The 15,392-nt window shown below is 31.3% G+C and overlaps 1 protein-coding gene and 1 pseudogene across 1 annotated transcript; both read left to right on the top strand.

Moving 5' to 3' along the window:
* The first annotated feature begins 6,036 nt into the window (after window positions 1-6,036).
* LOC128869265 (probable fatty acid-binding protein) lies at window positions 6,037-6,498 on the top strand (annotated as a pseudogene).
* Window positions 6,499-13,504: 7,006 nt separating this feature from the next.
* Window positions 13,505-13,991, top strand: LOC128869421 (probable fatty acid-binding protein). The gene has a single exon (XM_054111972.1). It carries the CDS (start codon window positions 13,541-13,543, stop codon window positions 13,793-13,795), a length of 255 nt encoding a protein of 84 aa, XP_053967947.1. The 5' UTR covers window positions 13,505-13,540; the 3' UTR covers window positions 13,796-13,991.
* The last annotated feature ends 1,401 nt before the right edge of the window (window positions 13,992-15,392 follow it).

Here is a 15,392-nt window from a genome sequence, read left to right as displayed (position 1 = left end):
GTGTTTGGCTGTAGTCTAAAACACCACAACAGTAATTTAATTGCAGTTTTTGAAAGACTACGAAAATATAACTTAAAACTAAATGCGAAAAAATGCGTATTTTTAAAATCCGAAGTCGTGTACCTAGGACATCTGATCACGCAAAATGGCATAAAAACAGACCCATCAAAATTTTAAGTGATAAAAAAATACCCCGTACCCAAAAGTAGTGACGAGGTTAGGAGATTTGTAGCTTTTTGCAATTATTATAGACGTTTTGTACACAATTTTGCTCAAATAACCAAGTGCCTAAATAATCTTGTAAAGAAGGGACAAGTATTTGATTGGACTGACGAATGTCAGAAAGCATTCGAATCACTAAAAAGAAAACTAATCAATCCACCTATCTTACAATATCCAAATTTCGAGCAACCATTTGTGCTCACAACAGACGCATTTAATTTCGCACTCGGTGCAGTACTTAGTCAAGGAGAAATAGGAAAAGATTTGCCTATATCATATGCAAGCAAAACTTTAGTAAAACATGATATAAATAAATCGGTCATAGAAAAAGAACTACTCGCGATTCACTGGGGAATAAACTTCTTCCGTCCATACCTAATGGGTAGAAAATTCACTGTGGTAACGGACCACAGACCTCTTATCTCCTTATTTTCACACAAAAATCCTTCGTCCAAGATGACAAGGATTAGACTTGATTTGTCAGACTATGATTTCGAAATGGTCTACAAGCAAGGCAAAATGAACACAAATGCCGATGCATTATCTTCTATATATATAAAAATGAAATGATGTTCGTTTGTACGCATTTTTTTGGGACGATACGAGGCCAATTTTATTCGTTCTTTTTTCATATTATAGGGATCCACTAGGGGAAGGTTTTTAGCAAAAAAAAATTTCTTTTAAATATTCTCTTCATATAAAAAAAAGAAAAAATCAAAATATTGTACAAAACAAAACTTGCTCGATTCTTAGATTAAAGTAAGTTTCGAATCGACATTCATTTTATGTGTACAACTTTTTTTGAATTTTTCGTTATTGTATACAGAAATTTCAAATGATTCGAATGAAATTTTTTTTTTTTTTTTTATTTCTTCCATAAAATATTACACCTGTCGTTAGACAATAAGTAATTTGATTTACTAAAAGATGGAATGAGAGTGATATTGAAGGGCCAATGCCCCCAAGCTCATTTAGAAGAAATATATACACATTATTTAAAAACAAGTGGTTAACAAACAATGACATATACGATTAGTTGACAATTGATTACAAGGATTTTGCAAGATCTGTTGGTGTTTGACGGTTAAGCCGACTTTGGGTAGATTTTTCTTTATTTGGTTGTCTTCTCATCATAGGATTTGTATGCGTTAATAGTCTATTTATGTGTCTTCTGCTAGCGCTTTGTATTGTTTCATCAATAGTATCGATGTCAAGGTCGCGATGAATATCTGCGTTAGGTATGTACCAAGGTGCATTAGTTAAGGTCCTAAGTATTTATGAAAATAATGTTTCAATTCAATTGAGCAATATTTTCGGCTATGAACAAATGTTGGAATCGAATGAAAAAGGAAAGAAACGCGAAATGATAAAAAAAATTCTTGGAAAATTTAAAATGAATGGTGCTTCATTGGAAAAATTCAAAGGTAATAAGAACATACACAAGATAAAGTTAGAATTCGAATTTTTAGATTTATTTTGTTTATTTCTCATTTTTTCAGAAGTACCCCACACAACAACTCATTCCAACTCTGATTTTGAAATCCTGTTGGAATTGGTGATCGATAATTTTGTCACTATAATGGTCAATGGAAATTTGCGTGTATCAGACCCTGCATATTATTTACCATATCAACTTTTTATGGAACATATGGACCAAATGAACACAAAAAAATAATTTAGTTTTGTTTTGATTTTTTGCAACATTTTGGTTTTCAGTTAATACAATAAAAACAATACTGTTTTTTCGTGAACACAAAATTCTAAATTTATTACGTTGTTCGTTTAGAATTTTTTTAGAAAAAAAGTAAATTTTTTGGTTTTGAGGAAATTTGTTTATTGTTGCTATTTGTGAAAGCGTAGATATTTGTAAGTATTTGACTATAATCCTAAAAGTTAATGGAATACCACTATGACACATAAAAAACATTTTTTCAAAGGTGTGTTTCTCGAAAATTATAAAAAAAATTGTTTTGAAAAATTTTGAAGAAATAAAGTAAAATAAAAAAATTTCGAAAGCATGAAATTTTTTCAAAACCAAATTTTCCTCAAAAAGATAAAAGAACTTTCTTCGAAGAGGTGTTTTTCTAAAATTACAAAAAAAAAAATTTCAAAAATTTTAAACAAATAAAATAAAATAAAACTTTTTCAAGGGTATGAAATTTTTTCAAAACAAAATTTTCTGAAAACCAAATAAAATTAAAAAAAAAAAGGTGTTTTCAAAGCATTTCATATTCCACTATTAATAGAGAATACATTTTTTCGAGGGGGTGTTTTTCAAAGCGTAAAAAAATCTTTTTTAACAAATCAATTTAAACTTTTACAAAAATTTGACATTTTTTCAAGAACAAAATTTTCTCAAAAACGTTAAATTAAAAAAAAAATAGTTTTTTCAAAATATTTAATTTTCAGCAATTAACTGAGAAGAAATTTGTTAGAGCGAAGTGTTTTTCAAAACTTCAAAAAACACTTTTTAACCAAAAAAAAAACCTTTTTTCAAAAACAACAGGAATGATAACATTGCCCAACAATTTCTGCACTTTTGCACAGTCTAAAGAGGCATTGATACAGAGTGTATTTCCAAACATAGTTCAACATTACAAAAACCATGATTGACTCAGCGAAAGAGCAATTTTAGCTGGGAAAAATAAGGACGTCAATGATATAAATTCAGCTATTTTAGATCAAATACCTGGTGACATAGTTGCGTATAAGTCAATGGACACTATTACTGATCAAGATGAGGTCGTAAATTATCCAACTGAATTCTTAAACTCACTCGATTTGCCAGGCTTACCACCTCATATTTAATTTACGATTAAAAATTGGAGCACCGATTATTATGCTGCGCAATAGTAATGTGCCCCGACTTTGCAACGGTACCAGACTCGCTGTGAAGAAGCTAATGGGTAACGTTATCGAAGCAACAATTTTGAAAGGGAAGTACAAAGGAGAAGACATTTTGATACCCTGAATTCCACTGATTCCGGCGGATTTACCATTCGATTTCAAACGTTTGCAGTTCCCTATTCGCCTTGCCTTCGCTATGAGAATTAATAAGGCGCAAGGACAGTCTCTACAAATGTGCGGTATTAATTTAGAATACCCAATTTTTTCTCATGGACAATTGTATGTAGCTTGCGGACGAGTTGGCAAACCATCGTCATTATTCACGCGAAAGATGAAAAAACCAAAAACGTTGTCTACCAAAAAGTGTTACAATAAAGTTCGAATGAAATTGTATCAAAGAATTTGCTTTGTTTCGTATTAATTTTATTCTCTTTCAGCAAATCATTGAATTTATCGTCTAGCGAAGCGGGCGAGGGTACGCTAGTCACGAATAAAGATAGACTCAGACATACTAAAAAAAAATGATACCAACGGATTGTGATGACAATAATAAAATGTTTGTAATAACAAGGGGAATGACTGCCAAAAATAACACCAGGGTAGACAAGGAGAACTACAACTCTCATTCGAAGTCAGGCCAACTTCACATTCTGGATTGTAAGTCCACAGCCGATATAAGAAATATAAAAGGATTAAAATTCGTATACGAAGAAAAAATTAAAGGATCCGAAATACAGATAAATAAAAATGGGGATATAATAGTCCGATATAGTGAGGAGCCTCTGAAATACGTTTCAATCATGGCGAAACTATCATCAATAGCGACTAAAAGAAATATAGAAAAGCTAGCGCTAGAAAAAGATAATTTATTAAGAGAAATGAATATTGAAAATTTTAAGAAAGCATTCAACAAGTTGCAAACTGAAAGATTAGAACAAAATTTAAGACCCTTAAAAATAATTTTATATAAAGCCCCAAAACAAATTAATGACGAAGAAATTATAAAAAGTCTAATCTTTGAGTATCACAATTCAGCACTAGGAGGACACCTGGGTATAAGAAAAACTATCTTAAAATTAAAACAAAAATACATATGGAAGAACATGAGAAAAATAATAAAACAATATATAAACAGTTGTAAAGTATGTACTCGAAACAAACAGACAAAGTACATAAAAGAAAAAATTACAATAACGGACACACCTAGTACAAGCTTTGAAAATTTAAGCATAGATACAGTAGGACCATTGATTATATCAAATGGTTTCCGATATATTTTAACGGTACAATGCGAACTGACAAAATACGTAATCTTATTCCCAATGAAAACTAAAGAAGCAATATCTATCGCAAAGACACTAGTAGAACAGGTAATACTAAAATACGGACTTTTTAATACATTAAAATCTGATCGAGGTACAGAGTTTGCAAATGAATTAATGAAAAATATATGCGAAATACTAAATATAAAGCAGACCTTTTCAGCACCCTATCACCATCAGACAATAACAGTTGAAAGGAGTCACAGAGTCCTAAATGAATTTCTGTTACACTTCGTAGAAAATCACGAATGGGACCAATGGCTACCTTATTTTGCATTTGCTTTTAATACCACACCGAACATAGAGACGGAATTTTCACCGTACGAGTTAATATACGGAAAACTTCCACGCTTACCAACTGACATAATCGAGGACAATCAACCAGTATATAACTTAAACAATTACGCAAATGAGATGAAACTTAGACTAAAAGAGTCACTTCTTAGGGCACAAGAGCTGATAAAACTAACAAAACAAAAGAGAAAAGAACTATATGACAAGAGCAGTAACACATCAGAATTAAAAGTAGGTGACTGGGTATTTGTAAAACTAGAAAGTAGAAGAAAACAGCAAAGTCCATATCATGGCCCTTATCTCATAGTGGAGCGTAAAGGAGTCAATTCTGTATTACAAATTAACAATAAGCTTAAGGAATATCATAATAATACCCTTAAGAAATACAAAATCACCTAAAATATTATCATATTAAACAAATTAAAGAAAAATTTACTATAAAACGTACAATTAAAAATAAATTTAAATATACTAGGAAACTTTTAAAGTCATAAAATTATTTTTATTGAAAACTACTGAACTTGCAAAATTTAACCAAATTTTTTTAGCACAGTAATTTTCAATCTTAACCATAGGGGTGTAGAGTACCCTCACTTCACTTTCAAACTTCTTTCGAATTCTTTAAATATATTTTTAATAGGTAAATGAACTCAAACTTAAATTATGTTAACCATTTCAATTTACTCTACTCTTTAATTTCAATGACATACAATAGTTCTTTTCCTTTTTTTCATTTCAATTTACTCTACTCTTTAATTTCAATGACATAATTCTTTTCCTTTTTTTTTGAAACCCGAAACATAAGTAAACACATGGCACACACCAAATACATTCACTCCAAAGCAAAACCATAGCTTACTGTGAAGTAAGTCTGGCTAAGCAAAATTTAAGTCAACCTAAGCAAAATTTTATTGTATAGTATTTTTATGAATTTATAATTTTGTTATTGATTTCTACTTGTAACTATGTTTGGTTGTAATTATATATTTTATTGATGACAAGGCAAAAAGAAAGTATAAAATAAAGCCATTCTATCAGAAGGCGGGCAATTCAGTCTTAGTAGCAGTCTGGTAGTTGGAAGGCAGTCATTTGCCCTAACTAAATAAAAAGAAATCTTTTATTTAAAAGGAATCTTTAGTCGGCAGGTTTGCTCTAAAGCCTTCCCGGATAGTAAAGACTTCTCGTGGTGAACCTTTAGTCGGCAGGTTTGCTCTAAAGCTCTTCCCCGAAGAAAAGTACTTTTCATGGCGATCCTGCGGTCGATCCTTAAATTTTGAAATACCTTTTTGAACATATTTGAAAAAGTCTATTTTCAATTTTAAAGTAAACGCTAAATAAATCATTAGTAAAAATGGCTGTCTGGGAAGGAAAGAAATACAAATTAAATAGAAAAGAGTGAAAACTTCGACGAATACATGAAGGAATTGGGTGTCGGTATGGTTCTACGCAAAATGGGTAACAGTGTCAGCCCCACCGTTGAACTGAAGAAGGATGGTGATAATTACTCTTTCACCACTACCTCAACCTTTAAGACAACTACGGTCAACTTCAAGCTGGGCGAGGAATTCGATGAAGAGACACTTGATGGTCGCAAAGTGAAGAGCGTCTTCACTCTGGATGGCAACAAATTGGTGCAAGAACAGAAGGGTGACAAACCACCGACCATTATTCGTGAATTCACTGACTCCTAGTGACTACTCTCACCCCCAACGACGTGAAGTCCGTCAGAGTCTACAAGGCTGTATAAATGCGCAGTGCGCTACATGCGAAGTTCAAAACAACAGTAACTAAAAACCTAAAGTAATTTAAAATAAAAAATGCCACTTCTTGCGATAAACTAATGATTGAAAAACTAACTATCATACAGCATACATTGTACTTTATATAATTATATATACATATATATATATTTTGGATTGTGAATATCCCAATTTTGTTTATGGCTGATTATTTGCTGATTAATGCATAAAATAATGTAATTAAAAGTATGAAGTTGTTATTAGGTAGCAATTAACTATTTTTATGTGATTAGGCGGCTAATTAAAGTGAAATAATTCTCAATATTATTAACGACGCGCACCAAATTGTTCACACATGCTATGATAAATATTGTTGAATAGAGATTTTTCGCTAATGCATTTAAATATATTAACATTTAATTTAAAATTTTTATCATTGACAAATATTTAAGCGCAAAACCGGCATAAGAACAAATGTGACTTTTTGCATTCAGTTAAATAAACATTAAATTGAATATTCGTGCACCTTAGTGAAAAAAAAGTGTAGAATTTGTATTAACTTTAATAAAATGCACAGTGGCGTTAAAAAAAAAAAAAAAAAAAAAAAAAAAATCACCATCAGTGAGCGCCTATAATTCACCTCTTTTGATTGTACCAAAGAAAAGTAGCGGAGACAAAAAGAAATGGAGGCTTGTAGTAGACTATAGACAACTAAACAAAAAGATTATTAATGATAAATTTCCGTTGACAAGAATAGAAGACGTACTAGACAAACTGGGTCGCGCAAAATATTTTTCAACGCTCGACATGACAAGCTCATTTCACCAGATAACGCTAGACAAACACTCAAGACACCTGACTGCATTCTCCACAAGACAAGGTCATTACCAATTTAAACGCTTACCATTTGGACTCAAAATATCTAGCAATAGCTTTCAAAGAATGCTCACAATAGCTTTGAGTGGTTTAGATAGCAATGCATTTTTATACGTAGACGATATTATAGTGTTTGGCTGTAGTCTAAAACACCACAACAGTAATTTAATTGCAGTTTTTGAAAGACTACGAAAATATAACTTAAAACTAAATGCGAAAAAATGCGTATTTTTAAAATCCGAAGTCGTGTACCTAGGACATCTGATCACGCAAAATGGCATAAAAACAGACCCATCAAAATTTTAAGTGATAAAAAAATACCCCGTACCCAAAAGTAGTGACGAGGTTAGGAGATTTGTAGCTTTTTGCAATTATTATAGACGTTTTGTACACAATTTTGCTCAAATAACCAAGTGCCTAAATAATCTTGTAAAGAAGGGACAAGTATTTGATTGGACTGACGAATGTCAGAAAGCATTCGAATCACTAAAAAGAAAACTAATCAATCCACCTATCTTACAATATCCAAATTTCGAGCAACCATTTGTGCTCACAACAGACGCATTTAATTTCGCACTCGGTGCAGTACTTAGTCAAGGAGAAATAGGAAAAGATTTGCCTATATCATATGCAAGCAAAACTTTAGTAAAACATGATATAAATAAATCGGTCATAGAAAAAGAACTACTCGCGATTCACTGGGGAATAAACTTCTTCCGTCCATACCTAATGGGTAGAAAATTCACTGTGGTAACGGACCACAGACCTCTTATCTCCTTATTTTCACACAAAAATCCTTCGTCCAAGATGACAAGGATTAGACTTGATTTGTCAGACTATGATTTCGAAATGGTCTACAAGCAAGGCAAAATGAACACAAATGCCGATGCATTATCTTCTATATATATAAAAATGAAATGATGTTCGTTTGTACGCATTTTTTTGGGACGATACGAGGCCAATTTTATTCGTTCTTTTTTCATATTATAGGGATCCACTAGGGGAAGGTTTTTAGCAAAAAAAAATTTCTTTTAAATATTCTCTTCATATAAAAAAAAGAAAAAATCAAAATATTGTACAAAACAAAACTTGCTCGATTCTTAGATTAAAGTAAGTTTCGAATCGACATTCATTTTATGTGTACAACTTTTTTTGAATTTTTCGTTATTGTATACAGAAATTTCAAATGAAATTTTTTTTTTTTTTTTTTTATTTCTTCCATAAAATATTACACCTGTCGTTAGACAATAAGTAATTTGATTTACAAAAAGATGGAATGAGAGTGATATTGAAGGGCCAATGCCCCCAAGCTCATTTAGAAGAAATATATACACATTATTTAAAAACAAGTGGTTAACAAACAATGACATATACGATTAGTTGACAATTGATTACAAGGATTTTGCAAGATCTGTTGGTGTTTGACGGTTAAGCCGACTTTGGGTAGATTTTTCTTTATTTGGTTGTCTTCTCATCATAGGATTTGTATGCGTTAATAGTCTATTTATGTGTCTTCTGCTAGCGCTTTGTATTGTTTCATCAATAGTATCGATGTCAAGGTCGCGATGAATATCTGCGTTAGGTATGTACCAAGGTGCATTAGTTAAGGTCCTAAGTATTTATGAAAATAATGTTTCAATTCAATTGAGCAATATTTTCGGCTATGAACAAATGTTGGAATCGAATGAAAAAGGAAAGAAACGCGAAATGATAAAAAAAATTCTTGGAAAATTTAAAATGAATGGTGCTTCATTGGAAAAATTCAAAGGTAATAAGAACATACACAAGATAAAGTTAGAATTCGAATTTTTAGATTTATTTTGTTTATTTCTCATTTTTTCAGAAGTACACCACACAACAACTCATTCCAACTCTGATTTTGAAATCCTGTTGGAATTGGTGATCGATAATTTTGTCACTATAATGGTCAATGGAAATTTGCGTGTATCAGACCCTGCATATTATTTACCATATCAACTTTTTATGGAACATATGGACCAAATGAACACAAAAAAATAATTTAGTTTTGTTTTGATTTTTTGCAACATTTTGGTTTTCAGTTAATACAATAAAAACAATACTGTTTTTTCGTGAACACAAAATTCTAAATTTATTACGTTGTTCGTTTAGAATTTTTTTAGAAAAAAAGTAAATTTTTTGGTTTTGAGGAAATTTGTTTATTGTTGCTATTTGTGAAAGCGTAGATATTTGTAAGTATTTGACTATAATCCTAAAAGTTAATGGAATACCACTATGACACATAAAAAACATTTTTTCAAAGGTGTGTTTCTCGAAAATTATAAAAAAAATTGTTTTGAAAAATTTTGAAGAAATAAAGTAAAATAAAAAAATTTCGAAAGCATGAAATTTTTTCAAAACCAAATTTTCCTCAAAAAGATAAAAGAACTTTCTTCGAAGAGGTGTTTTTCTAAAATTACAAAAAAAAAAATTTCAAAAATTTTAAACAAATAAAATAAAATAAAACTTTTTCAAGGGTATGAAATTTTTTCAAAACAAAATTTTCTGAAAACCAAATAAAATTTAAAAAAAAAAGGTGTTTTCAAAGCATTTCATATTCCACTATTAATAGAGAATAAATTTTTTCGAGGGGGTGTTTTTCAAAGCGTAAAAAAATCTTTTTTAACAAATCAATTTAAACTTTTACAAAAATTTGACATTTTTTCAAGAACAAAATTTTCTCAAAAACGTTAAATTAAAAAAAAAATAGTTTTTTCAAAATATTTAATTTTCAGCAATTAACTGAGAAGAAATTTGTTAGAGCGCAGTGTTTTTCAAAACTTCAAAAAACACTTTTTAACCAAAAAAAAAACCTTTTTTCAAAAACAACAGGAATGATAACATTGCCCAACAATTTCTGCACTTTTGCACAGTCTAAAGAGGCATTGATACAGAGTGTATTTCCAAACATAGTTCAACATTACAAAAACCATGATTGACTCAGCGAAAGAGCAATTTTAGCTGGGAAAAATAAGGACGTCAATGATATAAATTCAGCTATTTTAGATCAAATACCTGGTGACATAGTTGCGTATAAGTCAATGGACACTATTACTGATCAAGATGAGGTCGTAAATTATCCAACTGAATTCTTAAACTCACTCGATTTGCCAGGCTTACCACCTCATATTTAATTTACGATTAAAAATTGGAGCACCGATTATTATGCTGCGCAATAGTAATGTGCCCCGACTTTGCAACGGTACCAGACTCGCTGTGAAGAAGCTAATGGGTAACGTTATCGAAGCAACAATTTTGAAATGGAAGTACAAAGGAGAAGACATTTTGATACCCTGAATTCCACTGATTCCGGCGGATTTACCATTCGATTTCAAACGTTTGCAGTTCCCTATTCGCCTTGCCTTCGCTATGAGAATTAATAAGGCGCAAGGACAGTCTCTACAAATGTGCGGTATTAATTTAGAATACCCAATTTTTTCTCATGGACAATTGTATGTAGCTTGCTGACGAGTTGGCAAACCATCGTCATTATTCACGCGAAAGATGAAAAAACCAAAAACGTTGTCTACCAAAAAGTGTTACAATAAAGTTCGAATGAAATTGTATCAAAGAATTTGCTTTGTTTCGTATTAATTTTATTCTCTTTCAGCAAATCATTGAATTTATCGTCTAGCGAAGCGGGCGAGGGTACGCTAGTCACGAATAAAGATAGACTCAGACATACTAAAAAAAAATGATACCAACGGATTGTGATGACAATAATAAAATGTTTGTAATAACAAGGGGAATGACTGCCAAAAATAACACCAGGGTAGACAAGGAGAACTACAACTCTCATTCGAAGTCAGGCCAACTTCACATTCTGGATTGTAAGTCCACAGCCGATATAAGAAATATAAAAGGATTAAAATTCGTATACGAAGAAAAAATTAAAGGATCCGAAATACAGATAAATAAAAATGGGGATATAATAGTCCGATATAGTGAGGAGCCTCTGAAATACGTTTCAATCATGGCGAAACTATCATCAATAGCGACTAAAAGAAATATAGAAAAGCTAGCGCTAGAAAAAGATAATTTATTAAGAGAAATGAATATTGAAAATTTTAAGAAAGCATTCAACAAGTTGCAAACTGAAAGATTAGAACAAAATTTAAGACCCTTAAAAATAATTTTATATAAAGCCCCAAAACAAATTAATGACGAAGAAATTATAAAAAGTCTAATCTTTGAGTATCACAATTCAGCACTAGGAGGACACCTGGGTATAAGAAAAACTATCTTAAAATTAAAACAAAAATACATATGGAAGAACATGAGAAAAATAATAAAACAATATATAAACAGTTGTAAAGTATGTACTCGAAACAAACAGACAAAGTACATAAAAGAAAAAATTACAATAACGGACACACCTAGTACAAGCTTTGAAAATTTAAGCATAGATACAGTAGGACCATTGATTATATCAAATGGTTTCCGATATATTTTAACGGTACAATGCGAACTGACAAAATACGTAATCTTATTCCCAATGAAAACTAAAGAAGCAATATCTATCGCAAAGACACTAGTAGAACAGGTAATACTAAAATACGGACTTTTTAATACATTAAAATCTGATCGAGGTACAGAGTTTGCAAATGAATTAATGAAAAATATATGCGAAATACTAAATATAAAGCAGACCTTTTCAGCACCCTATCACCATCAGACAATAACAGTTGAAAGGAGTCACAGAGTCCTAAATGAATTTCTGTTACACTTCGTAGAAAATCACGAATGGGACCAATGGCTACCTTATTTTGCATTTGCTTTTAATACCACACCGAACATAGAGACGGAATTTTCACCGTACGAGTTAATATACGGAAAACTTCCACGCTTACCAACTGACATAATCGAGGACAATCAACCAGTATATAACTTAAACAATTACGCAAATGAGATGAAACTTAGACTAAAAGAGTCACTTCTTAGGGCACAAGAGCTGATAAAACTAACAAAACAAAAGAGAAAAGAACTATATGACAAGAGCAGTAACACATCAGAATTAAAAGTAGGTGACTGGGTATTTGTAAAACTAGAAAGTAGAAGAAAACAGCAAAGTCCATATCATGGCCCTTATCTCATAGTGGAGCGTAAAGGAGTCAATTCTGTATTACAAATTAACAATAAGCTTAAGGAATATCATAATAATACCCTTAAGAAATACAAAATCACCTAAAATATTATCATATTAAACAAATTAAAGAAAAATTTACTATAAAACGTACAATTAAAAATAAATTTAAATATACTAAGAAACTTTTAAAGTCATAAAATTATTTTTATTGAAAACTACTGAACTTGCAAAATTTAACCAAATTTTTTTAGCACAGTAATTTTCAATCTTAACCATAGGGGTGTAGAGTACCCTCACTTCACTTTCAAACTTCTTTCGAATTCTTTAAATATATTTTTAATAGGTAAATGAACTCAAACTTAAATTATGTTAACCATTTCAATTTACTCTACTCTTTAATTTCAATGACATACAATAATTCTTTTCCTTTTTTTCATTTCAATTTACTCTACTCTTTAATTTCAATGACATAATTCTTTTCCTTTTTTTTTGAAACCCGAAACATAAGTAAACACATGGCACACACCAAATACATTCACTCCAAAGCAAAACCATAGCTTACTGTGAAGTAAGTCTGGCTAAGCAAAATTTAAGTCAACCTAAGCAAAATTTTATTGTATAGTATTTTTATGAATTTATAATTTTGTTATTGATTTCTACTTGTAACTATGTTTGGTTGTAATTATATATTTTATTGATGACAAGGCAAAAAGAAAGTATAAAATAAAGCCATTCTATCAGAAGGCGGGCAATTCAGTCTTAGTAGCAGTCTGGTAGTTGGAAGGCAGTCATTTGCCCTAACTAAATAAAAAGAAATCTTTTATTTAAAAGGAATCTTTAGTCGGCAGGTTTGCTCTAAAGCTCTTCCCGGATAGTAAAGACTTCTCGTGGTGAACCTTTAGTCGGCAGGTTTGCTCTAAAGCTCTTCCCCGAAGAAAAGTACTTTTCATGGCGATCCTGCGGTCGATCTTTAAATTTTGAAATACCTTTTTGAACATATTTGAAAAAGTCTATTTTCAATTTTAAAGTAAACGCTAAATAAATCATTAGTAAAAATGGCTGTCTGGGAAGGAAAGAAATACAAATTAAATAGAAAAGAGTGAAAACTTCGACGAATACAGGAATTGGGTGTCGGTATGGTTCTACGCAAAATGGGTAACAGTGTCAGCCCCACCGTTGAACTGAAGAAGGATGGTGATAATTACTCTTTCACCACTACCTCAACCTTTAAGACAACTACGGTCAACTTCAAGCTGGGCGAGGAATTCGATGAAGAGACACTTGATGGTCGCAAAGTGAAGAGCGTCTTCACTCTGGATGGCAACAAATTGGTGCAAGAACAGAAGGGTGACAAACCACCGACCATTATTCGTGAATTCACTGACTCCTAGTGACTACTCTCACCCCCAACGACGTGAAGTCCGTCAGAGTCTACAAGGCTGTATAAATGCGCAGTGCGCTACATGCGAAGTTCAAAACAACAGTAACAAAAAGCTAAAGTAATTTAAAATAAAAAATGCCACTTCTTGCGATAAACTAATGATTGAAAAACTAACTATCATACAGCATACATTGTACTTTATATAATTATATATACATATATATATATTTTGGATTGTGAATATCCCAATTTTGTTTATGGCTGATTATTTGCTGATTAATGCATAAAATAATGTAATTAAAAGTATGAAGTTGTTATTAGGTAGCAATTAACTATTTTTATGTGATTAGGCGGCTAATTAAAGTGAAATAATTCTCAATATTATTAACGACGCGCACCAAATTGTTCACACATGCTATGATAAATATTGTTGAATAGAGATTTTTCGCTAATGCATTTAAATATATTATATTAACATTTAATTTAAAATTTGTATCATTGACAAATATTTAAGCGCAAAACCGGCATAAGAACAAATGTGACTTTTTGCATTCAGTTAAATAAACATTAAATTGAATATTCGTGCACCTTAGTGAAAAAAAAAGTGTAGAATTTGTATTAACTTTAATAAAATGCACAATGGCGTTAAAAAAAAAAAAAAATCACCATCAGTGAGCGCCTATAATTTACCTCTTTTGATTGTACCAAAGAAAAGTAGCGGAGACAAAAAGAAATGGAGGCTTGTAGTAGACTATAGACAACTAAACAAAAAGATTATTAATGAGAAATTTCCGTTGACAAGAATAGAAGACGTACTAGACAAACTGGGTCGCGCAAAATATTTTTCAACGCTCGACATGACAAGCTCATTTCACCAGATAACGCTAGACAAACACTCAAGACACCTGACTGCATTCTCCACAAGACAAGGTCATTACCAATTTAAACGCTTACCATTTGGACTCAAAATATCTAGCAATAGCTTTCAAAGAATGCTCACAATAGCTTTGAGTGGTTTAGATAGCAATGCATTTTTATACGTAGACGATATTATAGTGTTTGGCTGTAGTCTAAAACACCACAACAGTAATTTAATTGCAGTTTTTGAAAGACTACGAAAATATAACTTAAAACTAAATGCGAAAAAATGCGTATTTTTAAAATCCGAAGTCGTGTACCTAGGACATCTGATCACGCAAAATGGCATAAAAACAGACCCATCAAAATTTTAAGTGATAAAAAAATACCCCGTACCCAAAAGTAGTGACGAGGTTAGGAGATTTGTAGCTTTTTGCAATTATTATAGACGTTTTGTACACAATTTTGCTCAAATAACCAAGTGCCTAAATAATCTTGTAAAGAAGGGACAAGTATTTGATTGGACTGACGAATGTCAGAAAGCATTCGAATCACTAAAAAGAAAACTAATCAATCCACCTATCTTACAATATCCAAATTTCGAGCAACCATTTGTGCTCACAACAGACGCATTTAATTTCGCACTCGGTGCAGTACTTAGTCAAGGAGAAATAGGAAAAGATTTGCCTATATCATATGCAAGCAAAACTTTAGTAAAACATGATATAAATAAATCGGTCATAGAAAAA

Source organism: Anastrepha ludens, chromosome X (assembly GCF_028408465.1).
Source record: "Anastrepha ludens isolate Willacy chromosome X, idAnaLude1.1, whole genome shotgun sequence".
In the NCBI taxonomy this organism is placed as follows: Eukaryota; Metazoa; Arthropoda; class Insecta; order Diptera; family Tephritidae; genus Anastrepha; species Anastrepha ludens.
This window is presented reverse-complemented; position numbering and strand designations above follow the sequence as displayed.